The 25050-nt window shown below is 42.3% G+C and overlaps 4 protein-coding genes and 1 long non-coding RNA gene across 8 annotated transcripts; 3 read left to right on the top strand and 2 right to left on the bottom strand.

Moving 5' to 3' along the window:
• Positions 1-168: 168 nt before the first annotated feature.
• On the top strand, positions 169-1333 carry LOC135338111 (uncharacterized). Its single transcript, XM_064534132.1, has one exon. It carries the CDS (start codon positions 309-311, stop codon positions 1224-1226), a length of 918 nt encoding a protein of 305 aa, XP_064390202.1. The 5' UTR covers positions 169-308; the 3' UTR covers positions 1227-1333.
• Positions 1334-2468: 1135 nt separating this feature from the next.
• On the top strand, positions 2469-3981 carry LOC135338110 (uncharacterized). Of its 2 annotated transcripts, none has more exons than XM_064534130.1 (8): positions 2469-2638; positions 2697-2766; positions 2819-2908; positions 2962-3176; positions 3281-3422; positions 3475-3503; positions 3556-3626; positions 3728-3981. In XM_064534130.1, exons 1-8 carry the CDS (start codon positions 2520-2522, stop codon positions 3931-3933), a joined length of 942 nt encoding a protein of 313 aa, XP_064390200.1. In that variant the 5' UTR covers positions 2469-2519; the 3' UTR covers positions 3934-3981. The 2 variants fall into 2 exon arrangements, with proteins under 2 accessions (XP_064390200.1, XP_064390201.1); XM_064534131.1 differs by having other exon boundaries at positions 2470-2638; positions 2965-3176.
• On the bottom strand, positions 3953-8431 carry LOC135338098 (mucin-2-like). Of its 2 annotated transcripts, none has more exons than XM_064534114.1 (8): positions 8272-8431; positions 7481-7608; positions 6266-7186; positions 5746-5957; positions 5176-5386; positions 4794-4904; positions 4566-4667; positions 3953-4173 (listed from the first exon to the last, which is right to left on the bottom strand). In XM_064534114.1, the coding sequence occupies exons 1-8, from the start codon at positions 8321-8323 to the stop codon at positions 4042-4044; spliced, it is 1869 nt and encodes a 622-aa protein (XP_064390184.1). In that variant the 5' UTR covers positions 8324-8431; the 3' UTR covers positions 3953-4041. The 2 variants fall into 2 exon arrangements, with proteins under 2 accessions (XP_064390184.1, XP_064390185.1); XM_064534115.1 differs by having other exon boundaries at positions 6290-7186.
• A 5964-nt stretch (positions 8432-14395) lies between these two features.
• Positions 14396-16372, bottom strand: LOC135338118 (uncharacterized). 2 transcript variants are annotated; one of them, XR_010395428.1, is made up of 5 exons: positions 16234-16369; positions 15795-15920; positions 15593-15748; positions 15429-15536; positions 14396-14669 (listed from the first exon to the last, which is right to left on the bottom strand). It is a non-coding gene; the product is annotated as an uncharacterized LOC135338118 (long non-coding RNA). The 2 variants fall into 2 exon arrangements; XR_010395427.1 differs by having other exon boundaries at positions 15593-15920; positions 16234-16372.
• Positions 15883-24924, top strand: LOC135338093 (OTU domain-containing protein 7B-like). The gene is made up of 6 exons (XM_064534106.1): positions 15883-16031; positions 16958-17133; positions 19342-19413; positions 19764-19939; positions 21020-21152; positions 22844-24924. The coding sequence occupies exons 2-6, from the start codon at positions 16965-16967 to the stop codon at positions 24769-24771; spliced, it is 2478 nt and encodes an 825-aa protein (XP_064390176.1). The 5' UTR covers positions 15883-16031; positions 16958-16964; the 3' UTR covers positions 24772-24924.
• Positions 24925-25050: the final 126 nt, after the last annotated feature.

The raw sequence follows: 25050 nt of genomic DNA, 5'->3' as shown, positions 1-25050 counted from the left end.
GCGTATAATTTATATCCCAGGCCGAGTTTTCGCTTTTATAAGGGTTAAGGAGAGGTGTGCCTAATCGTTATAAAAGCAAAAACTCGGTCTGGGATTGAGACCGGCTAGCGTATTACCGCATAATAAATAGCCACAGGCGCGGTTACTGGGGTGACAAATGTTGCTTTCGCATTCAAGCACTGAGAAACTCATCTGTCTATCTAAATTCAGTGCAAGATCTCTGCAAAGGCGCCATTTGCAAAGCTAGTTTCTTTCCCTGCAAATCCCTAAGTACGTCTCCTTGTCTGTGTATCAGCAACTTCCCTAAGATGTCTTACCAACCAAGACTTAAACGTGAAGGAACAATGATTGTCACTGCCAAGGAGGGCAAGAAGCTGCTTGCTGGCGTCCCCTATGAGAAGACACGTCAACAGACAGCTGCCATCGGAGAAAAGAGCAAGCCCCGTACACCCAAGGGCAACACTAGTACACCTGTACCCAGGGACAACTGGTGTACACCCAGGGACAACACCATGGTAGTTACCTCTGCCAACGGAGAAAAGAGCAAACCTCGTGGAGAAGTGAGCAGACCCCGTGGAGAACCCCGTATACCCAGGTATCTTACCATGGTAGAAACAGCACGGGAGGGAAAGCAAATACTTGATGGAGAGAAGCTGGAGAAAACTAGGGCTCAAACTGGTGCTCAAACTGGTGCAACGCAGACTCCTCCTAAATTCAAGAGAGCCACTACTAATGCCCAGAATGGAGAAGAGAGCAAACCCCGTGGAGAAGTGAGCAAACCCTATGGAGAAGTGAGCAAACCCCGTGGAGAAGAGAGCAAACCTCGTGGAGAAGTGAGCAGACCTCGTGGAGAACCCCGTATACCCAGGTATCTTACCATGGTAGAAACAGCACGAGAGGGAAAGCAAATACTTGATGGAGAGATGCTGGAGAAAACTAGGGCTCAAACTGGTGCAACGCAGACTCCTCCTAAATTCAAGAAAGCCACTACTAATACCCAGAATGGAGAAGAGAGCAAACCCCGTGGAGAAGTGAGCAAACCCCGTGGAGAAGCGAGCAAACCCCGTGGAGAAGAGAGCAAACCTCGTGGAGAAGTGAGCAGACCCCGTGGAGAACCCCGTATACCCAGGTATCTTACCATGGTAGAAACAGCACGGGAGGGAAAGCAAATACTTGATGGAGAGAAGCTGGAGAAAACTAGGACTCAAACCTACGGCCAACTTTAATACTTTTACGTATAGCGAGTATTTCGTAGATAGTGTAGAAAGAGGGATAGGTACCTACTATTCCTCTATCTATGGTTTTTTACGTTTTACTACCTCTATGCAAACTGTGATCATCAAAATTTAATACCTAGATATAGTGGGTAGTTGGGCGTGGCCAGACCGTCCCTGACGGGAGGTCGGGTTCCAATCTGGTTCTGGGATTTGTTCTGCTGCACGTGAAAATACTGCAATTCGATAGGGTGCCACTATAGTGACGCTAAAACACCTCCCTGATAGGCTTGTAACCCGACCTCCTGTCAGGGACGGTCGGGCCACGCCCAACTAATAAGCGGGCTGGTTGAGCTGATGAACGTATCTGATACTACTGATTGTAGTATGGCTCGCAAGACTAGTGCATAGAGGAAGAGGGATTGACAGAGCAGAGGAGGTACGACAAGCGCGATGCAGCTCAAGCAATTAACTGAACACACCAGAAAGGTGCACATGTATAGTATAAGTATAGAGGTATATAGTAATGAGATAACACAGCATGCATAGTTACAGTCAAACATAATGCTAATGTCACGGACAAACTCTGCACATGCACAATTATAGTTGCTGTAAACTTTCACAAAGTCCCGCTTAAGTTAACGCCAATTACTGTGTACGCATGACTTGATGCCCACGGAAAACAGACCTGATGAGCGAGGAGCTCGATTCAAGACCACGAGATACAAAATTAGATTTATGGCTGACATGGTTTAATTTAGATCCCATGCATTAATGACGAGAATCGATTGGCCTGTAGTGTTGGCACCAACCAAAAAGTTCCTCTTGACAGCAATGTGCATCCTTCCTTGTATTTGAGATCACAATTATAGCTGTAGAAAGAAGTATAAATAACATAAGCAACAGCAAGAAGGCTGAATATCGGCTGGTCCACAAGACTAGCTGCACCGCGCCTGTCGTCCTAGTTGGGCGGAGTCCAACCACGCTTCCCGAAGCGTGGTTGGACTCCGCCTTTAATAAGGCCGTATTTTATGGAATCAAGGCTAAACTCCGCCCAACTACTCATCTACTGTCTGCAAAAGTCAACTGCAGAAGAGAAGCGAACTGTAAAAGCGAACTCCAAAAAAGCGAACTGCAAAAGCGAACTGCAAAAAGCGAACTGCAGAAGGGCAGTTGAACTGCAAAATGAACCACAAAACGCAAAATTACAAATGACCACACCTCTACAGTAGACCGGATGTAAACCAATTTTTGCTTTTTTGAGGGTAATTGTTGGCATGCTTCTTACCACCTCGAATGTAAATCATGGAAGAAGTGGACAGGAGTATAAAGTCAGCATGGCTTGCAAGACATCTGATGAGGGCTAGAAAATATGAGGCTCAGAAAATTGCTTGGAAGATATTCTTTTTGGAGAGAAGAGACATGTAACCATATGCAACTATGTAGATGTACTTACAATAAATTTGCCCATTATACATACAGTAATGATTTCGGACGTGCAGACTTGGAAGCAAAGATATCTCAAGCTTGCAAACTACTATTTTCCCTAAGGGTAAGTTCACTATGTTTTCTAATCAAACAATAATTTATGATTCTCTTCCTAGAGAGTGCGCATCAAGAGCTTGGCTGCTGAGCTTGCAAATCGGAGCAAGTTTATTAGCTTGTATGATGACACCATTGCTCAAAACTTGAAGGTAACTGGGCATTAATATTAGAGCCATATTAGATGTTAAAAAATATCTTTCAGCAGCATTTTTCTAGTAATGAAGAAATTGCGAAGCAAATAATACTCAAATCAAAATTGTCCGACAAGACTTTGCGAATTCTTCACAAGTATCACATTTCAACTACCCATAAACAACTCCAGTCATCGGAAGCATCATGCAAACCTGAACACACTGTCAAACATCCCGCCACTGCTAGACAGAGGGAGCGAAACCCAAAGAGAACAGCACCTACTAGGTGTGAATTACATTCCTCAGTTAGGCCACACTGTCACACTGTGCTGCTCATGTGATGCTCATGTGATGCAAAGGCATGTTATGTAAATTATGTTCCAACACTAGGAAAATGAGAGGACAAGGAACAAATGGAAAATCTTCTGTGGTGTCTAGGAGACCCTCTACCCTTGACTCTGTGTTTATTGGTTCACTGTCGCAGTCCTCTAAAGGAGTTGACAAACCTTCCAGAAAGAAGCCAGCACAAAAGGTTATTACTACACAAAATTCTATTTTGTACAGATGTAAGTTTTTTTGTACAGAATCGCCTTGGGCAAAGATCAAGACAACAGTGAGTGATTATTGTGTGGCTATGTGATTGTACCATGCTATGTACTGTGTAGGCAAGCTGAGAGTGTGTATGGAGGAGCAGCCAGGCACTTGAAGGGGACCAAGCACACACACTCTAGTTCAGGTACAGGCTTGTGTTTATCTGTCCTGCAGTGACTGTGTCATACCCAGGATGGGAGTTGGACACTCTATAATTATTACTTCATAATTATTATATTGATACAGGCAAATCAAGGAAGCCCTTGAACAAGGGTCGGTCATACAAGCCGATCCAAACACACTACACAAAGAAGACCCCACCCACTAACAAACAGCCTCAGGGCTCGGAACAACTGCACCCATCATGGGCAGCCAGTAAGAAGCGGAAAGAAATGGAGAACAGAATCTTAAAACCACAGGGACAAAAAATTATATTTGCAGACTCAGACTAATTATTATTGATGAATGAAATGTGGTTTCCAAAAAAATTATTTATTGAATACCAATGTGTAGCAGCATGCACTCACTATACTGTATAGTGGCACAGATAAAGCTAACTATCATCTATCTTCAGTTAGTAAGTCCAATGCTTTGTCCCAGTCTTTGCCTGACTTTTCAAACGCATCGTGAATCTTTTTCTCAGAAAAGCCAATATTCTTGAATCCTTCGACCTTGTTCAAATACTCGACAGCCTGAGAGTGTGTGAAGAGAAAAAATAATTTGATTTTTACTTTTTCCCACTAGCTGCTAATTAGAAGAGACCCCTTTGTAGTATTAATAATTATTAATGTGTAAAATGCTTTTGCTATGATTTAGTTACGTATGGTTGCTATGGTATCTTGTATATACCGTATAGCGTGTAATTTTCGTGGGGGCAAAATATTCGTGGTTTTCGTGGTTGGAGGTCTGACCACGAATATTTTACCCACGAATGAAGTGACCTTGCCTACCTTTACCTGCAAGTGTAAGCACCAACCACGAAATGTCTCAATATTGCTGAACCACGAATATTTTGTCCCCCGAAAATTACCCGCTATATGGTACTGTCATCAAAGGTCATGTGTGCATACCACAGTTAGTGTACCTTTGATTCATCATCTTTGCAAGCAATAAGTGCTACCTCAGCACTATCTCCAGAGAACTTCTGCTCTTCCAGCCTGCCCACCAGAAACAAGAAATCCAGTATCTAATAGAGCCACACGAAAATGTCGAGTAATCACAATCATAAAGGTTGCAATAAGCACATAATAATATTATGTACAAAAGTTCATCAAGTATGATTGCATGCATGTACACATTAGACGAGCAGTACCTTGGTGTTGTCCCCCTCGTATCTGAGCATGGCCCTGGCAACTCTGGGAAGGGGAAACCCCATTCCAGACAGTGACTTCACCTCACTCTTCTGGGACACCGTCAGACTACTCTGTAGATATAATGGTGTGTGTGTGTGTGTGTGCGTGTGTGTGTGTGTGTGTGCGTGCGCGTGTGCGTGTGTGTGTGTGTGTGCGTGTGTGCGTGTGTGCGTGTGTGTGTGTGTGTGTGCGTGTGTGCGTGTGTGTGTGTGTGTGTGTGTGTGTGTGTGTGTGTGCGTGGTGGATACCAATTAAGTAGTTACATGTACATTATGCAAATAGTACACACAAAATTAATGGACGTGTATGGACTATGTACATAAGCCACTAATGAAACTTTACCATGGGGTCTGGTAATTTGTAAGTCTTGGGGGGCGAGCTATAGGGCGGCAGGATTCGTTTGTTGAGGATAGGGGAGGTATAAAGTGGGGGTGGGATGTTCAGGGGGCGATTCATCTGGGGGGCAGTAGTGGTTGGGGGGGCTGCAGAGGTCGGAATCGGAGGAAGGACGGGCACACCAAATCCAGGTCGGTTGGAAGAGGGAGAGCTGTTACTGCAGCGAGAAATCATAATTATCACAGAGTGACTAGTATACACGCATGAAGAGCGTTAGACAGTTGTTGATCACAATACAAATAATGATGACTTCCATTTAATAGAGCTTCAAGATCAATGGTTTACAGTCGAGGACATACAGTAACACTCATCACAACTGAAACTATACATAATTATACACATACACTGTACATGTACGCAGGCTTATCCATAAAACAATAGTATAGCTAAAATCCACACCTATATAATTATACAAGCTTAAAACACTGTGATACTGTCTTAGAGCTATTGCATCTTGAGAAATCTACCACTCTACGCTCAAGTTATGTATGTATATATAAATCAACATACACATACCTCAGTATTGTAAATCCAACGTGACCTTTTGGTTTTGGTGGACGAGCTGGAGGATGATTTTTAGTGGCAGGCCGAATGCCCTTAGGGGGTACAATGGGTGACGTTTGATTAGGGGCACTGGAAGCTCCGTTTGGATACGGGGGGATGCTTGGGGGCGGTATGTGCGTTCTGAGTTTGGGAACAGGATGAGAGGAACCTTGAGGTTGGTCCACCTGTATCACATGTGTGTGTGTGTGTGTGTGTGTGTGTGTGTGTGTGTGTGTGTGTGTGTGTGTGTGTGCGTGCGTGTGTGTGTGTATGTGTGTGTGTGTGTGTGTGTGTGTGTGTGTGTGCGTGCGTGCGTGAAATATGACTTGAATGTGATTACATGTATAAGTAAAATAGTTCATTAGGAACTCTTAGTATAAGGAATTCTCTTAACAAGACTAACATACGTAGTAGTACATGTAGATGTAGATAAAGACACGATAAACTAACATACTAAGGAAGCATTTGAACAAGAAATATCACACAGACATACTTCCACCATGTACGGTAGTCTTACAGCTGTGGCCGAGGCTGTCACCGTGGGGGGTGGTTGGACCAATGTAGGGGGCGGTTGAACATATGTGGGGGCTGGTTGGACCAATGTGGGGGGTGATTGGACAGATGTAGGGGGCGGTTGAAGAGTAAAATCTCCACCAAAATCAATTAAGAGTCCTACACCTGGCTCAGATGGATTCACTGGAACATTGTTAGTCGAGTTATTAGCCATAAACGGATTAGGATAAGACGGCACTTGTGAGCTGACAGGAGCCACTGCAGTCGGTGGTGTTGTACTTGGGTAAAGGCCGCTTGAGTTAGCCGTCAATTGTGTCCTAGACGTCCTTGGCGTAGGTATAGGAGACGAGTGGCTCCTAGTAGGACTTGTGCCTAACCCTGGCATTTGAGTGGTTGAATTTTGCTGCGAGGTTTGTATCAATGGTGGACTAGTACTAGTTGGAGTTGAGATGATGGGAAGTGGAATTGGTTGCAATACACTTTGCAGTACTTCCATATCGTTGATAGCTTGTAGACTTGCGATTTCAAACGGGTCATCATGTGTGTTAGTCTCAAACTCACGTATGCTTATCTGTCCGAGTGTCTTAATCGGTGGCTCCACTGTCAGTTCAATACCAGACGTAGACTTGGGGCTATCGGAGTCCTCACTATTTTCCACTGAGTTTGCAGCACTTAATTTAGTTGCGTTACTGGCTACAGGTGTGGGAGTTAGAATGTCATTGCTAAACAGTGGTTGAGGGGGGATCAGTTCTCGAGCTGCCTTTGCTGCAGCTTCTTCTCTCTCCTGCAGTTCTTTTTTCAACTTGTCTATTTGTTGCCTTTTTAGAGATTCCTCCGCAGCCACTGATACAGCTCTCTGTCTAGCCTGGGATAGTATTGCAGTCTCGAGGCTGTAGTCGTACTGTGTGTGTGTGTGGGGTGTGTGTGTGGGGTGTGTGTGTGTGTGTGTGTGTGTGTGTGTGTGTGTGTGTGTGTGTGGGTGTGTGTGTGTGCGTGTGTGTGTGTGTGTGCGTGCGTGCGTGCGTGTGTGCGTGTGTGTGTGTGTGTGCGTGCGTGTGTGTGTGTTTAATTCAACACCACAAAGAACATGACAATCAATAACACAATGTAAGGTGCTTCTATATTTCCTGTCATTTACATTTTCACACGTATAGCACACTCACACCCACACGTACATAGAGCTAGCCACACTCACTCCAATAATGTTCGCTGATAGCATCTCTGGGGGCTTCCAAGTGGCGGGTAGGTATTGGATATCCGGTACAAACAAGGGAGGCTTGTATTTGATCGGTATTCCCCTCAAGGCATAAGAGTTCATGTGACCTGCACAGGGGACAACAGAATCAGCGTTAGTAGCAGATAACTTCGATAATTGGAACTATCAAATCATAATTACACACACGATAACATTTTTTACATACATGTACACAATACAATTGTAGATTATCTGACATGTGATGCAGTTCACCGGCCACCAAAACACGATAGCTGATGGTTATTACAATACTAGGAAAAAATAACTTCACTCTATGTATTTAATCATGAATTAATATAGTGATATAATTATATCTAAAGAAGTGCTGTAAATACATCCTTCCATTTAGGGTACAATACTATATGGAGTTTAACGGTGCTTGGGGTGTTGGGAAGTTACTGCACAAAAAGAATCTATCAGACATAATTATCACAAATTATAGGAAGTAAGATGTTATCGGGTGTGCATGTGACAGCATTACTCGATATTGTCATAGCCATGTATGTACATGTACGTAGCCACATAATTATAATAGCTTACAGCACAACATAACATGTCCACCTTATAGCTATCATCCATGGGATAGCTGTGATGCTACAACAACTTGAGTCAGCTAGCTATGGTATAAATCTTGTTTTATGATCACATCTTTTATGATGGCTGTTACAATACAATTGAATATTATTCAGTACCATTTCCCCATTCTACACTGCTATTCCTTTTTGACTTACTTGGTCCTGATGATTTGGACACTGTGTTCCTTCTCTGAGGTTGGTATGCCATGACTGCTCAAGGTAACTGAAGTGGTGTCTCTGGGCACTTTTCAACTAAAAACTATAAACTTGTTTATTGGACTTGTCTTTCACATGACTTTCTGCAGAGACATGTGACAATATAAATGCTATGTCAGCGTTTAGCTGCGATTGATATGTAGTCTCGAATACCAGCCGGTTCTCATTGTAAGCGTGGGCGGGGTTCTCTCCCGCCCACGCTTACAATGAGAACCGGCTGGTATTCGAGACTAATTGATATGATGTGGATTATGATAATTATTATCCTATGGATACTGAAGATTATCACGAGTCTGTGCCAGTAACTGCACGAGTGCCTGCAAGGCACGAGTGACAGTTACTAGGCACAGACGAGTGATAATCATCAGTATCCATGGGTAATGCATTTATTGCTTGGCAACCAAAATGCAGGTTAAACTGCGCATGCGCAACATGCGGTTGCTTTATCAACCAGAAGAATGCGTAGCAACAAAATTGATTTCTCCCAGTTGAAGACGAGTTTAAGAGAAAGAAAACAGCTAGAAAGACAAAGAAATAAGACTCTAGAACACCAAGAGAGCTTGCAGAAGGCTACTTAAAGATTTTGTAGAGAACAGACAAGAAAAAAGACAAGAAAAACGTTGACAACCAGCAACCCGTTTTGAAAATGGATAGTTCTGAAGGATAAACAGCATGTGCTTGCTTTCTATCATGCTCCAGTGTATCAGAAGAGGAAACATGCACCGCTATAACTGAAGAAAAGTGTGACAACCGTTTTTGAAGCCAAAACGACTTTATACAAGCCTGAACAGGCTTATAATATGGTGGTGCAGTACACGTACTTCTACATGTGCAATACTCCGCTCAAAGCACCCACTTCCAACACTGATGCCTGTTTGATGCGTTAAATATGAACACTGACAACCTCCTGACCCTCAGCTTCACTGCAAAAAGAGCACAGAAGTGATACAGAGCATCAGAAAACAAGAAAAGAGACTGATAAACATTGCAATGCATAATTATAAGTGTGTAAACAATGTTTTTCTTGTTCTCTCACTGCTGAAAACGTTTTATTCCAAATAAGAATCACTTCCTAGTGTGCAATAACAAGTGTGCAATAATATACTTCCGGGTGTGCAATATGGAAAAATATCTGCACAGTCGGTGATGAGTCGCTTCCTGTGCAATTTGAATGTAAAACGCTGATGTCAGCACTTATTAAAAAGCAATAAATCATATCATATCCTCAGGCTCTCGTCCATATCCTTGGCTCCTGCATGCCACGGATAAACAGACCAGAGATCTCTGAGAATTATAAGGTGAGCTAGCTCACCTTATAATTATCTGTTGTCTGTTTATTTGTTGCCACATTGGTTTCAGTTTTCAATTCTCCACTGTACAATGCTAGAGTAGATCTAATCAGTGTGAGTGGCCTGGCTATGCAGTGCAAATGCATAGTGCTCAATTAGTGTCAATGCACTATGTACACCAAGCGCCCTGTATGTGTGGGTGTGGCCTGTCCCAGCCCAAGGGGGGGGGGACAGATTTCAAGCCCATAAGTAGTTGTTCTACTGCAGAAAATCATACAGCACCAATCAGATTGTATACATGTACAGTAGAACCTCCATTATCCGGAACCTCCATTATCCGGCTTGGCAGTTTTTTTTTAATCAGATTAAATAATTCAGAAAATGGGCGTGTCTCTTAAATGCGCATGCGCGTTACAGCTGTTACCATGGAGACATACCTGCTTATCTTCTGCGCATGCGCAGACAACCATGTGGCACTGCTGTTTATCAATAAAGTGGGTGGATCAAGGCGTGGTTTATCTATTCAATTATCCGGCATATTCACTTATCCGGCCTGCTTCTGGAACCAAGGTGTCCGGATAATCGAAGTTCTACTGTAACTAATGCATTTTTTGGCTTGAGGCGCGGCCAAAATTAACAATATTCATAGTTAGTACGCAATGCAGAGAGCAAATGCTTGTAGGCTTGAAACCCGTCCCTCTCTTTTAAGGCTGGGGACGGGCCACACTCTGTATACAACCTCCCCCACACACACACTTACATTGTAGTAACGCAAACAGTGGACACAATTCCCCCCACCCATACTATACTTCTACACTACTCACCTTCCCCACATGTACACACTACCCCCCACACACACACACACAGGCACAGAATGACAGACTCTGTGCTCACCACATTCATTGAGCGTACTCATGCGGATCCAGCTCTGGCCAGAGACCTCCTGGATGCAACGGACTGGAACCTGGAAGAAGCTGTGACTGCCTATCATAGTCTCTGTGACACCAAGACAGTGGAGCCAGAGGAGTACTAATAATTATGACTCAAGTGAGTTTATTGAGAATATATTTGGAGTACCCATGGCCAATAATTGTATGACCCAAGTGAGTTCATTGATGCCATACATTGCTTGTATTTCTTATTCAACACGTATTAATGAAAACAACTAATCAATAAACAAAAATCAGGAAAAACATTATTTTACATAATTATAATCTTTTTCTCACTACCAACATGGATAAAGTACATGTATACGCAAAAGTGCATGTGGTTAGATACATATACATAATAATAGTGTGATAAGCGCATATATACATGCAAACAATTTAGTAGCTGCTTATCTGTTCTCTATGACTGTCTATACCATTATAACTACTTCAACTGACGAGTCATCTAGAAGCTACGTAGATTTCCTTTATAAGTCTTTTTGAAGAATAGGGTACTGCCTTGTTAGGAGGCAGACAGCCTATTGTAAAGAGCTTGTCCACCTTTTGATCCAACTACATCCCCAAGCATTCCTCCGAAAAATCCTCCCAGGAAGGTTCCAACTCCTGGAAAGAGAAAGGACCCAACAAAAGCACCAGCGGTTGTCCCCAGAATTGAACCGCCCGTGCCCACAACTCCCTTAGCTATGTGCTCATCTAATTGTTCCCTGGTAATACTGTCGTTTTTGAACTGGTAAATGTAATAGCTTGTTGAGACTGCAAGGAAACCAACATCAGTTACAGCTGAAGAATAAAATGCTGTTTGCGCTGATGCAGCAGCCCTATTCAATTTTCCTATATTTTTAGTCGTTTCTGCAACACCTTTTGCAGTTGCTTTTTTAGCAGTTTCTACACCAACAAACTGCACTGATTCTTCAACAGTTTCTTTTGCAATAGCTTGCACTGATTTTTCAACTGTTTCTTCACAGCCTGTTTTAACAAACTTTTTGAAAGCAAATTGGGATAAGCTGATTACAGTTATGTTTATCCTAATGGCGATTTCTTTAGCGAGGGCTGGATTTTCTCTGAGTTCATTAACACAAAGTTGAAGGGCTTTTATGCATACCTTTAAAATTGGAAGATATTTCTCCACGTTAGCAAGCTCATCGTCACCTCTAGTTACTTTCACATGGGTGTGTGTAATTTGAATTAATACAACCATGGATGGAGAGTTGCTCAATTCTTCGATCGGTCTTCCTTCATTTTTGAATGCCCTCAATGCATCTTCCACCTTTTGCAAATCCGAGTTCATCGATTTTGGGTCAGGAATCCTAACTAGTACTTCTGTGTTTCTTTCCGCCATTGTAGATTTAGTGTAAGCAATTTAACTTGTTGGACACTGTGACCACTGAAATGTAAGCTGGCTGCATATGCTATTATATAGATATAACTTTAATGCTGTACTGCTATATGTGCTGCTAGGGGATCTCCCAGGGAAGTTCCCTCACCCTTATGACGGAAAGTACCCGGGATATCCCCTGAATAAATACTTGCAATCAGTACAAACTTAATTTGTAGCATTATTGTCTCAATCATAATTATAATTATGTTATAGTTGTGACACATGCACAGTGCTACATGGGATATATTGGCTCAGTAGTGACTTCTTCTGCCTACCACTGAATCTGTTAACAGTGTTATACTATAAAAGGGACCGTTTCAGGTTACTGGGTGGAGGGTGAGCTTTAGGTAACTTCAGCCATACTATGCCAGTATCTAGATAGTGGCACAGTTCACCATTTGACCTGTGCCATATGGCAGATATTGGCAGGAGGTCAGACCACAAATATTTTACCCACGAATGAAGCGACCTTGCCTACCTTTACCTGCAGTGCAAGCTCCAACCACGAAAATATAACCCACGAAATGTCTCAATGTATTGCTCAACCACGAATATTTTGTCCCCTGAAAATTCCCCGCTATAATTATGGTAGTCTGTTAAAGAAGTTTAGAGAAATCCAATTAGGGATCTTAAAAATTAATTAGCTAAACAGCATACCTCGCTTGCGCATGCTCACCGAGGCATAAAAACTAGTTGTCACACTTAATTAGAGTGCTGATTGGGCCTGCTAGGGGATCTCCCGGGTACTTCCCTCAATTTTATGACGGAAAGTACCCGGGATATCCCCAAGACTAGCTGTACTATGATAATAAGTATATGTAATTGGTACACACTTAATTTGTAGAGTCGTATTGTCTCATGACAATCATATAATTATATGTATTCCAACAGAGGACTTTTAGAGTTTGGCGGCATAGCAGACAACATGAATAGCTTCCCAAAAAGGACCAGGTTACAATCGATAATATGTTGTCCCTCCTAAATCAATACTCCCCCTCCTCACAAATAAGAGGTATCGGTAGTTTGGCACTCTCCTCACAATTACACACGTACAGCTACAGAGAGTGTGGTCACAATGCAGGGTGGATGATAATAATGGTCAAAAGTAAGGCCACCTGCACTGATTTATGATTATGGTGACTCTATTTATCACCAAAGATTTACAACAAACTGACCCCCCCACGGAAAGTATTGATTTGCTTTAGTGATGTCTATGCCTTAGGAAGTCCTGCATCCATGCACTGTGTTTTCATGCAGGTCCTATAGTCTGAATACATACTTCCCATGCAGAAGAGTGAGGTCTGGAATGGGGTTTCCCCTTCCCAGAGTTGCCAATGCACAGATATGAGGGGGACAACACCAAGGTACTGCTCGTCTAATGTGTACATGCAGTCTTGCTTGATATGAACTTTTGTATACATCAATAATTATGTGCTGTACCTTTATGGTGCATGTGTAATTGCCCTATTCTTTATGTGGCTCTATTAATTACAGATACTGGATTTCCTATTTCTAGAAGTTACATGTATCTGAAGATAGTACTGAGGCAGCACTTGTTGCTTGCAAAGATAATCGAACCAAAGGTACACTAGCAATCGTTTGTGGTAATCAATCACTTAAAAGGAAATCAATAATCTTCGCCTATTATTTTTCAACCACTGTCTCATTAGCAGTTAGATTGTGCAGAGCATAACAACAGTGCTAACTAGTTAAGAAAGGAGGTTTCAAACTTACGTCAGGATTTGTCTTACAATCAAGGCATTTTTAACGTGATCAGTGTTATATCTGGTTGCGCAACCGCAAGCAATGCAGCACCCTCTTCAGAACAATAATATTCATAGCTACTATATCAGCATGTTACATAAGCTTGAAACCCGACTTTCTTTCTTAACAGAAGGTGGGGACCATGCCCAACTAAGTGCTATCTGGGCTTAACACATTGGGTTAGGCTAGCTTGCATTTTTGTTTGTTTTTTTGTTTATAGAGCACTTAATTGAGTATGCGCGAGCTCTCGTTATCCTACAAGCCATTAGTACAATTTAAGGCTTATGTTTCAACTAATGCATTACCTAGTAGATCTGCACACTGTACATATTAAAGAGCATGGCTGTATTTATTAAACTGTGCTGTACGTGACGTGGTGGGTGTACCATGGCAAGCATTTGCAGTCTTCCCCAAATGCTACCTAAATACATGTAGTTCTATTGTAACTGCTGTTCCTGGAGTGACTAAACACGCTCAATGTCATTACCATCACACGCACACATGTCTCTCAGTATTTAGTAGCTGTGAGTATTCCAAGCAAGCAACTGATTAATTAACAGTGTATTTTTCTCTCTTCACACCTACTCTCAGGCTGTCGAGTATTTAGGTTGAGAGAGAAGATTCGTGATCATCTATACCAAAAGTCAGGCAGAGACTGGGACAAGGCATTGTACTTATTAACTGAAGATAGATGATAGTTAGCTTAATCTGAGTAGTGCATGCTATTACTACAACAACTTAATAAATAATTTTTTTGGAAACTACATTCATTTAGTCTGAGTCTGTTTTTTATCCCTAAGATTCTGTTCTCCATTTTTTCCCGCTTCTTACTGGCTGCCCATGACGGGTGCAGTTGTTCCGAGCCCTGAGGCTGTTTGTTAGTGGGTGGGGTCTTCTTTGTGTAGTGTGTTTGGATCGGCTTGTTTGACTGACTCTTGTTCAAGGGCTTCCTTGATTTGCCTGTATGATAAAATCATACTGACATTACACTTAGCTATAATTATAGCAAAAATTTATGAACAATGACACTGCAAGGACACTATAAAACTAGAGCACTAAAGTGCAAACCCTCGGCTGGTGACATGATAATAAAGAAACCAGAAGAGTGATAATGCAGTGCATGTAGCATGTATGACTAGCACAGCAACTCAAGAGCAATAAAACTAAACCAGACTTGGAGGCATGCTGAAACATTGAGTGGTACATGTCACATTAGACATGCACTGTGGACAGGGATGACAGCAAAGAAGCCTGGAGCTTAGACTTAAAGAGGTATGGCTCCTGCCAGGCTGGAGTATAGGATCCAGAGTCAGCCAACAACCAGTCACAATTTTAGCTTTCTACTATAATTATATTTGGTAAGGATCACTTCAGCTGCAACTACGTAATCAAGGCCACGTGTAGCTAGCTTGCTGCCAACGTGCAAGTTCAAGCTTCTTAGCTTTTGCTCGACAATGAAGCTTTAACATCAAAATCTGCCACTATTTAAATCAAGATATTGTTGTGTGAAGGCTATCTATGCTGTAAACGCAGCGCTGTGGCATCCAGGTGAGTAGATATACCTGTGACAAACAAACAAACAAACAAACAAACAGACCAACATACTACTATACCCGTGGCCGCCCACGCGCGCCTCGGGTAACAAACAGACCAACATACTACTATACCCGTGGCCGCCCACGCGCGCCTCGGGTAATAATGATAAACACAAGCCCATACCTGAACTAGAGTGTGTGTGCTTGGTCCCCTTCAAGTGCCAGCTGGCTGCTCCCCCATACACACTCAGCTTGTCCAGTATGGTACAACCACATGCCACTTGATCCGATTCTGAACAGAAAACATACATGCAAGTTTATCCGTACCAAGTGCAGAAAATTAATCACCTTTTGCATTCTGGATGTTTTGACGGCTTCATGATCCAACCAATAGACAGAGTCAAGCATAGAGGGTCTCAGCTAGCAACCACAGAAGACATTCCATTGTTCTTTGTCCTATCATTGTCTTAGCTGTACTCTTGCATGAGGTAGACCTACACTGCACTATCATGTGGATCCAAAAGTTGAATGCAATAACTTGTCAACTTACTTGGTCTTGGTCTGTTTATATGCAAGACTGCTCTGTGCTAGCACTCAACATATAAATTAAAGTGGTGTCTCTTTTCGTGAATATCTTTGTCAGAGTATCTTTGTTTACAGACTTTCACATGACTTTCTGCAGAGACATGTGACAATATAAATGCTATGTCAGCATAAAGTGTAAGGAGAAGTGGACGTGGATAAACAGTACATACAGTACAGTACAGACAAGCAAGAGAATTGTAAGGTAAGCTAGCTAGTGTATGTAGATCTATTAAATTATTGATTGCAACACATTGTGCAGAGCATAACAACAGTGCTAACTGCACTGGGTTAAGCTTGTAAAACAAAGGCTTGCATTGATATGTTTATAGAACTTCGAGTACAAGCTCTCTCGTTATCCTACAAGCCATTAGTGTACAAGGCTTACGTTTTAACTAATGCATTACCTTACTAGATCCTCACTAGTAATAGCTGTGTACGTAGTATATAGTAAAGCATGGCTGTATTAAACTGTGCTGTACACGACGTGGTGGATGAATGTGTGCCATGGCAAGCATTTGTAGTCTTCTCCAAATGAATGCTACCTAATATAGTTCCAGAGGAGGTCCGACGTCATGCATGTACGAATCACTACAAGTGATAGTGCATTTGGCTTGGACGTTATCATGTGACCGCAATGACATCAATGCACTGAACTTGTAGTGATTTGTACATGCATGTCGGACCTCCTCTGATATAGCTCTATTGTAACTGCTGTTCCTGGAGTGATTAAACACTCAATGTCATTACCATCACATGCACACATGTCTCTCAGTATTTAGTAGCTGTGAGTATTCCAACAACTGCGCATGCTGTTTGTTTTGTTATCAGATTGAGAGCTTTTGGTTTCAGTTTTTGTATTTCTCCTGTACAATGCTCTTAGAGTAGGTGTGGTTAGGGTCGATGAGTGTGGGTGGCCTGGCTGTGCATCAGAGCTTGCAATTATGTATAGTGTTTAATCTACAGTGTACACCAACCTCCCACACACAAAGCTATACACAGTAGTAACGCAAACAGTGGACAAAATTCCTCTCATCCAAAATTATACTTTTTACATACCCCAAACACACACACACACACACTTCCCTGCCCATACTACCCTCACACACACACACACACACACACACACAGGCGCAGAATGACAGACTCTGTTCTCACCACATTCATTGAGCGTACTCATGCGGACCCAGCTCTGGCCAGAGACCTCCTGGATGCAACGGACTGGAACCTGGAGGAAGCTGTGACTGCCTACCACAGTCTCTATGACACCAAGACAGTGGAGCCAGAGGAGTACCAATATGACCCAAGTGAGTTCATAGAGATTTATAATTATTTGTAGCAGCACTATCAAACTATGGTTAGGAAATCAATAAAACAAGAAAAATACGAGTAAGCATTATTGTACTCTTCACATGTATAGTTAATATTCAGCTTTTTGGAGAGTAGGTTACTCATTTTTCTTGTCTTTCTCATTATTCTCGTTTTTCTCGTCTTTCTCATCGTCAGGGGTAGAAAGTCTATCATAAGCAGCTTCTCCAGCTTTTGAGCCAAAAAAGTCTCCAACCACACCTCCGATAACACCTCCCACAAAGCTTCCAACTCCTGGACAAATTAGCGTTCCAACAAAAGCACCAGTGGTTGTCCCTGCAACTGAACCGCCCGCGACCACAGTTCGCTTAGCTGTATACTTCTTGTGTTCTTCCCAGGCAATCTTGCTATTCTCATTCTCATTCTTTTCCTTTTTCTTGTACAGATAATAAGAATAGCCTGTGGAGAAAACAAGTAAGCTGACATCAATTACAGCTGAAGAAATAAATGTTCTTTTGGCCGATTTGTTAGCAGTTTCTACAGTTGATTGTTTAGCAGTTTCTACAACAGCAACCCGTACTGATCCTTCTACAGTTTCTTCAGTGGTTTTTTTTGCAATAACCCGTACTGATCCTTCAGCAGTTTCTTCAGTGGTTTTTTTGCAATAATTCGTAATAATTCTTCAGCAGTTTCTTCAGTGGTTTTTTTTCCGTACGGAACATATAACTTTATTGGAAAGTCTCTTTTTACTGGGTGTGGTCAGTCATTAGCAAGTACTACACGTGGCTCATGGACTAGGCGTGTTATAAATTGCTGAAAGAGATGATGTCTCAAGGAAACACAGCTTTGGGAGTTACCCGGCAAGAATGTGCTTAATAGCCTCGTAACGCGGATAATTTTCGAGGCTCCACTGCAGATTCAATGTAAAATCATCACGTGCACCACTCCGTTTCCTATCCCTCTAGCTCTTCAATCTATGGTCTAACAGGCCTTAGATCCCATTTGAGTGTATTTAGCAGGGAACTATGAGCTATAGTACCAGTACTATAGATTGCTCTGGGCTACAAACTACAACATTGTATTGTGATTTACAAGAAGATACACATGTAATAACATTGTAGCTAGATGCTTTGTCTAGTAATATAATAACAGAACTAGAATGAAAAAGAGAAGCTCTAGTTTTTTTTTGGCTTTGTTCGAGAATAGTAGGAGACCCTCGTTTTTTGGGCAGTGTGCATGCTGTGCTTTTTTGCTGCAAGGCTGCATGGGGGAGGAGCTGGATGTATGGAAGTGCTGAGATTCTAGCTTTGGCTTCTTCCTAAAGTTCCTTTCGCTTTGTGAGAGTATAGTACAAGCCGCTCGTTTCTTGGGAAGTGTGCTGGGCTTGTTTGCTGCAAAACTGGGGGAGGAGCTGGATGTTTCCGTTTTGTGTGGAGCTAGGACTATAATTTTGTCCATCAAACTGAGGTGGAGGAACAGGGTTGACTTGAATAGAGACCACAGATTTAGTACAGCCACAGAGATGCCAACTCTAAGCTAAGCTAGTGCATTTCTAGTAGCCAATAGGTTTTGGGATCTAAATCAGTTAGAACATGGGCATGAGGTATCTATGTGTTATAGTGTCCCTCATCCCTCGGGCTTTACTATAACGTATAATAATTATGTTTGTTTAATGGCAGAGGGGAGTTTTGTCGTAAGTACCGTACTTCTTCTAAATAAGGCGCCTCTTTTTAATAATTACGATATGAGCAAGGGCCATAATTAGAGACAGAAAAATTAGATTTGGTCCAGGGAGGCGCGTATTTAGAAGGGCGCCTTATAAATAGAGGTTATTTGAACAATCGTTGGTATCCTCGATTCCAGGCCGTGTCTCATCATCCTCAAGCTTTCTGAAAAAAGATGTGATGTTAGCCTCCATTTACAACGCGCCACCAAAAAATAATCTCTCTAGCCACGTGGAGCTCTATATGGAGACTTTAAAATTACTTTTCAGTCTGGGTGGCGCCTTATTAGAAGGGCGCCTTATTTAGAAGAAGTATGGTACATTAATGACTTTGGTGGTTAATGCATTATGCTGTATATTGTACTTGGCAATTAACAAAAGTAGCGGGATATAACTCGCTATACGGTACATTGTATCCCTGGGTACTCTGCTAATTTTTTGGAATCGTACATGTATAATAATAACAATGTAATCCCATTCACAGAGGACTTTGACAGTTTGGCTGGCATACTGGAAGACGTGGACAGCTTCCCAAAACAAGGACTTGAAGATTCAGGTAATAATCGATTAATTAACGCTATTTTGTCATCTCCTAAATTGATACTCCCCCTCTTCATAAATAAGAGGTACTGTGTAGCGGGAAATTTTCGTGGGGTGCAAAATTTCGCGTTTTTCGAAGGCAGAGTAGTGAACGCGAAAATTAAAACCAGAATAAACTCCCACGCATCGGTATTTCACATGCAAAGCTATTGGTGGGTGTGGTTTCCTGGCATTGAACCGTGAATATTATAGAACCCACGAACATTTCTGCTGAGGGCTCTGGAGCCAAATAGCGAAAGTTTGCACCCGCGAAAATTTCCCGCTATACGGTATTGGTAGTTCAACACTCTTCTTATACATACACAGCTACAGAGAGTGTCGTCAGCAATGCGAGGGTGGATGATAATGAGGCTCAGAGGAGGGTACTGGTCAAGCATCAACGACAAAAAAGAGGGCGTGGTCTCTCGTTCCTTGCCTCGGAGGTGGTGGACAAGTTCAACAAGGTTGCTGTCTCCACAGAGAAAGTCAGCGCCAAAGAACAGGTAAGAAAGTTAAGAGAAATAGTTGTCTAACATAATTATTATGCAAGGTTTATTTTCCAAGAGGGCCGGGGAAATATACTTAAACCCAAAGGAGGCCGGGGAACCATTTTTGAAGTACCATTGTCCAATGTCAAAGCTTAGAAAGAGACTTTTCAAATTATGTGTTTAAAATCCAAAATTTTGTCGGGGCCATGATTCGGTTAAAGAGTCCCTGAACCATTGATAAAAATGGGTAGGGGGGGGGGTTGTAGTTGAACATCTACAACGACCATAACTTTAGTACCGTTGATCCAATGTCAAATTTTTAGGATTTTCTGAAAGCTTAGAAAGATACCTTTTAAATGATGTGTTTAAATCCAAAATTTGGTTGGGGACATAATTTGTCATTTTTCGGCCTTGGACCATGGGCTATAATCCATGGTATGGCCAAATTGGTAAATACTTTTATCTTTCAAATATGAACTTTGATGGTACCATTTGAAAGGTATTTTTCCAAGCTTTCAGAAAATCAAAAAATCGTTTATGTTGGATTCACGGAAATCAAGTTATGGAAGCTAAAAGAGTCCCCCGAAGCATTGTAGGGGTGGGTGGGATAGGGTTGTAGTTTAACATCTTTCAACAGCCATAACTTAGTAATGTTGATCCAATGTCAAAACTTTTATGATTTTCTGAAAGCTTAGAAAAAGACCTTTCAGATGATAGGAAAAAAATGTTGTCATATGTACATTGTATGTCATTTTTTGATCTTGGACTTCATTCATAGTACGGCTAAATTTTAAATATTTTTATCTCTGAATTTTTATGACACCATTTGATTGGTCTCTTTCTAATCGTATAATCGTTGATATTGTAGTTGAACATCTTTCAACGGCCATAACCTTGTACTGTTGATCTAATTATTATTATGTCAACATTTTCTAGGAAATGTCCAAGAGAAAATCTAGGGGGCATTAATACCATGTGTTTGAATCTAAGGGCAGGGGGCCATTTCAGGGAGAAATTAACGTATAACTGTGTCTTTCTTGTAAAGTATTATAATTATTTGCTAATAACACTATAATTATATATCTCTATCCACAGGTGTTATTTGATGAGAAGTTTTTCCACCATTCGTTTGTGTACCCGGACTTCAGTGCAGAGGACGGTGCTCTACAAGAGTTCATTGCAGCTGACCTCATCGAGGTCTCCATGAAGAAAGCTCTGGAGAGACTAGGTGTGTGTTTACAGTAAGAGCATGGTACCCATAGCTACCACCACTTTGGCTTCTTGATTGACTGGAACCTTGCACGGGTGTTGTCTAAAATAGAATAGGTGCATATGGCTTCATTTATTTAAAAGGCAACTGTAGAGTCTAGGCTTCACAGCTACATATAATGTGTACGTACACTGTAAGTGTTGTGTGGGTACTTGTGTGTATTCTATGACCATTACAGTGTACAGTGTAAATGTGATTAGTCTGTGATTGATGTCTTAGTGGGGTGTGTGCATATGGAACCCTGAGTGTGTGTGTGTGTGTGTGTGTGTGTGTGTGTGTGTGTGTGTGTGTGTGTGTGTGTGTGTGTGTGTGTGTGTGTGCATGTGTTAGCAGCTTTGTCTTTGCTAGTGGGGTGTGTGCATATGGGACCCTGAGTGTGTGTGTGTGTGTGTGTGTGTGTGTGTGTGTGTGTGTGCATGTGTTAGCAGCTTTGTCTTTGCTAGTGGGGTGTGTGCATATGGGACCCTGAGTGTGTGTGTGTGTGTGTGTTAGCAGCTTTGTCTTTGCTAGTGGGGTGTGTGCATATGGGACCCTGAGTGTGTGTGTGTGTGTGTGTGTGTGCATGTGTTAGCAGCTTTGTCTTTGCTAGTGGGGTGTGTGCATATGGAACCCTGAGTGTGTGTGTGTGTGTTAGCAGCTCTGTCTTTGCTTGCCTCATTGCCTATAATTATAGGCAGGTGTGTATATTGTGTGGTAGCCTGTAATCTGTGTGCTTGGTTTTGACTGTCATGCCAACTGTGTATATAACGTGTGCATGTGTTAGCAGCTCTGTCTTTGCTTGCCTCATTGCCTGTGTGGGTGGGTGTGTATATTGTGTGGTAGCTATGATACTGTAACCTGTGTGCTTGGTTTTGGCTGTCATGCCAACTGTGTATAACGTACACAACTCCCCCTTTGTATTCTCGTGTAGTCACCAGCTACACCTTTTAACAGTGATGACTGACTTAATTGTGTCATAATAGCCTAGCTATTCAGTTCTGTACTGCCAGACTAACAGCAGGGTTCAATGAGTCCATTCGAACTACTAGAGAGAAAGTTTCATCCGTAATCAGCTCCTTTAGTCTGCGTATAACCTTAAGCAACCAATCCTACATATAGCTTTATAAAGACAATCTCCTAAAGAATCACTTTAATCCAAACATACATATCTGTACATGTTCTGTTCTATTGATTGTTTGGACTTTGGACCTTGTTTATTGAGAGATGTGTTTAGGTGGTACAAGATTGTGTATTGTTGTTGTTACTTGCTCGGTCAAGCAGTCAAGCGTGACTCCCAGTTGGGTGGGGCTCACTCTTGCAAAAGCAGCAGCACATGCACTGTAATTTGATATTTAGCCAGAAATTCTTGGCATTTTCAGTTCTTAGGTTTCGTGGGGTCACAGAAACCTTGTAGTGCTCTTCCTTATCAACAGGTGTTGGCTAGAATCTTATGAGTTTTCTGGTTTTGTGTTTACATCGATAAAATCAGTTGTTGACTTCAATTGAGATCCGCCCCCTTTTTACACACTTTCAACCATACTTTTGCCAAACTATTATTATTAGGGTGTGTGGATAAATGCCATAAAAATAATAGTAATATAAAATAAAATATATATATAATACTATATATATAATTTACCGTGTTTTATGAATGCTCTTCTTATTCCCAGGTCGGCTTAACTGGTGGACCAGGACTGGCACCCTACCGAGTCTGGAGCCTCTGGCCACTTCAGGAGATGGCAACTGCCTACTACACGCAGCCTCGCTCTATATGTGGGGGTTCCACGATCGAGAGTTAATACTAAGAACAGCTCTGCATCGGACACTCACAACTGGGCTAGCTAAAGAGGGCATCAAGCAAAGATGGAAGTACCACACACAGTTGAGGTACGACGAAATCGGTCTGCAGTTCTCCGACGAAGAGTGGGACTTCGAGTGGGGTGATGTCATACGTATTGCCACCAACCAACCACGACAGCAACCCACAACTGCGTCTCTTAGAAGGAAATCCTCACTCAAGCTCAGCTTAGAAAGCCTCGAAGAGATACATGTGTTTGCATTAGCTCATGTTTTAAAGAGAGCTGTCATTGTCATTTCCGATCGTACCATCAAGAATTTGAGTGGTGAAGACTTGGCTCCGATCTATTTTAGAGGAATTTACCTACCGTTTGAAATCAACCCAACGGCTTGCCACAAATCTCCGATTGTGCTTGGTTACGATTCGTCTCATTTCGCCCCACTGGTAGCAAAGGACGACAAGAAAACAGAGGAGCAACGACAGCGAGGACGGTTCGCTAAAGTGAGTGGGCGGAAGGACACTGTTGTGCCTCTTGTGACACCCGACGGTTCATTGTTACCAGTTCAATTTGTCTACCACCCCAAAAAGAAATTGGTGACCGAGAAATGGGCCAAATCTGAATTCACCCCTGGAGAATTTCCGGATGAAATTGTTAGAGTTTTAGAGTCCTATCTCGATGTTCGCTGGATTCAACTCAAAGTCGACTCAGTGACGTCTTCAGTCGAAAAAAGTCGCTCAATAGCAGAAGACGAGCCTGATCGGGACAACTTCCCTATCGAAGTGCCCAAGGTTCGATTCCCAGCCGCACATATAAAGCAAGAAGCACAGCCCATCTATCAGAAAGAACTCATTGAGAAATACTTGAACCACGCACGTGGTCGCTACGAGGAACAAGCCACTCTGAAGGCAAAGAGAGAGGAAGAGAAGAAAAGACATGAAGAGAATAAACCTGTGCCGTGTGTGACGGAAGGGTGTGATATGTTTGGAAAAAAGGCAACCAATTACCTTTGCTCAGTGTGTTACAAGGCTAAAGAACTGAGGCTAAACGAACTTTCAAGCTCGACGCAAAGTGATGACAAGGAATTTTTCAATCCATCAGCTATTGCAAGCGGAGAAAACCCCCTTCAAGCCCCTCCTCTTCCTGCCAGGGCACAAGCTACACCATCCGGTTACCAATGGCCTGTTTCAGACAGCCCTCAACAATGTGAGCACAGATCTCTACCAAAGCAAGTTGCCAGTGGACCGTCTCTCTCCAAACAGTCCGCCCCTCGTCCCCTCTCCATGCAACCTCAGGCAGCATGCCCGTCACCCTCCACCACACATGCAAAAACTACTAAGAAAGCTAGCCCTTCCAGAAGCCCAAAGCTAACACATCAAGTTAGCCCCTCGAAGAACACAAAACCACAACCCACAGAGGGGCCTCAACTACCCCCTCAAGCAAGTCAATCGCAACCCCCTAAATTGTCACCGAAAGTACCTCCGAAAGTACCAAGCACTGCGTCTGCTACGAACACTAAACCACCACTGACTGTCCCTAAAGGCAATGGTGGCTCCAAAGATGGTATTGCAAAAAAGCTGAAGATTTTCCCGTCCTCTCCCTCCAATTCTAAGAAGCCGAAGGTTGCCAGGGGTTACTCGCGAGACGGTATACAACCTATCTCCCTCGGGGTTCTCGGTGGAGGCGGCTCGCAGGTGGTCTGCAAGAACACTGGTTGTGATTTCTTTGGCAATGAAGAAAGAAAAGGATATTGCTCAAAGTGTTTCAATGAAATATCCAAGACCTCGTCACAAGAAGTGTAAAATTGGACAATAATTTAATTAGCATTAATTATTGATTTTATTGCATGTACTTTGTATGATTTTGTATGCTTTTGAAATTACCTTGTATTTTGCACGTCCTATAATTAGAGAACAATTTTGCACAGTAATGAATTAATTTTGATGATGCATGTCTATACATGGTAAATATATAAGTTCATGAAAGCATGCATTAATCCTTATATACTGTACCTGTATATAATTAGTTCTAGCCTATACGGATAATTAAAAGGTAAAATCCGTATATAATCATACATCATG

This window comes from Halichondria panicea, chromosome 7 (assembly GCF_963675165.1).
Source record: "Halichondria panicea chromosome 7, odHalPani1.1, whole genome shotgun sequence".
NCBI lineage: Eukaryota > Metazoa > Porifera > Demospongiae > Suberitida > Halichondriidae > Halichondria > Halichondria panicea.
This window is presented reverse-complemented; position numbering and strand designations above follow the sequence as displayed.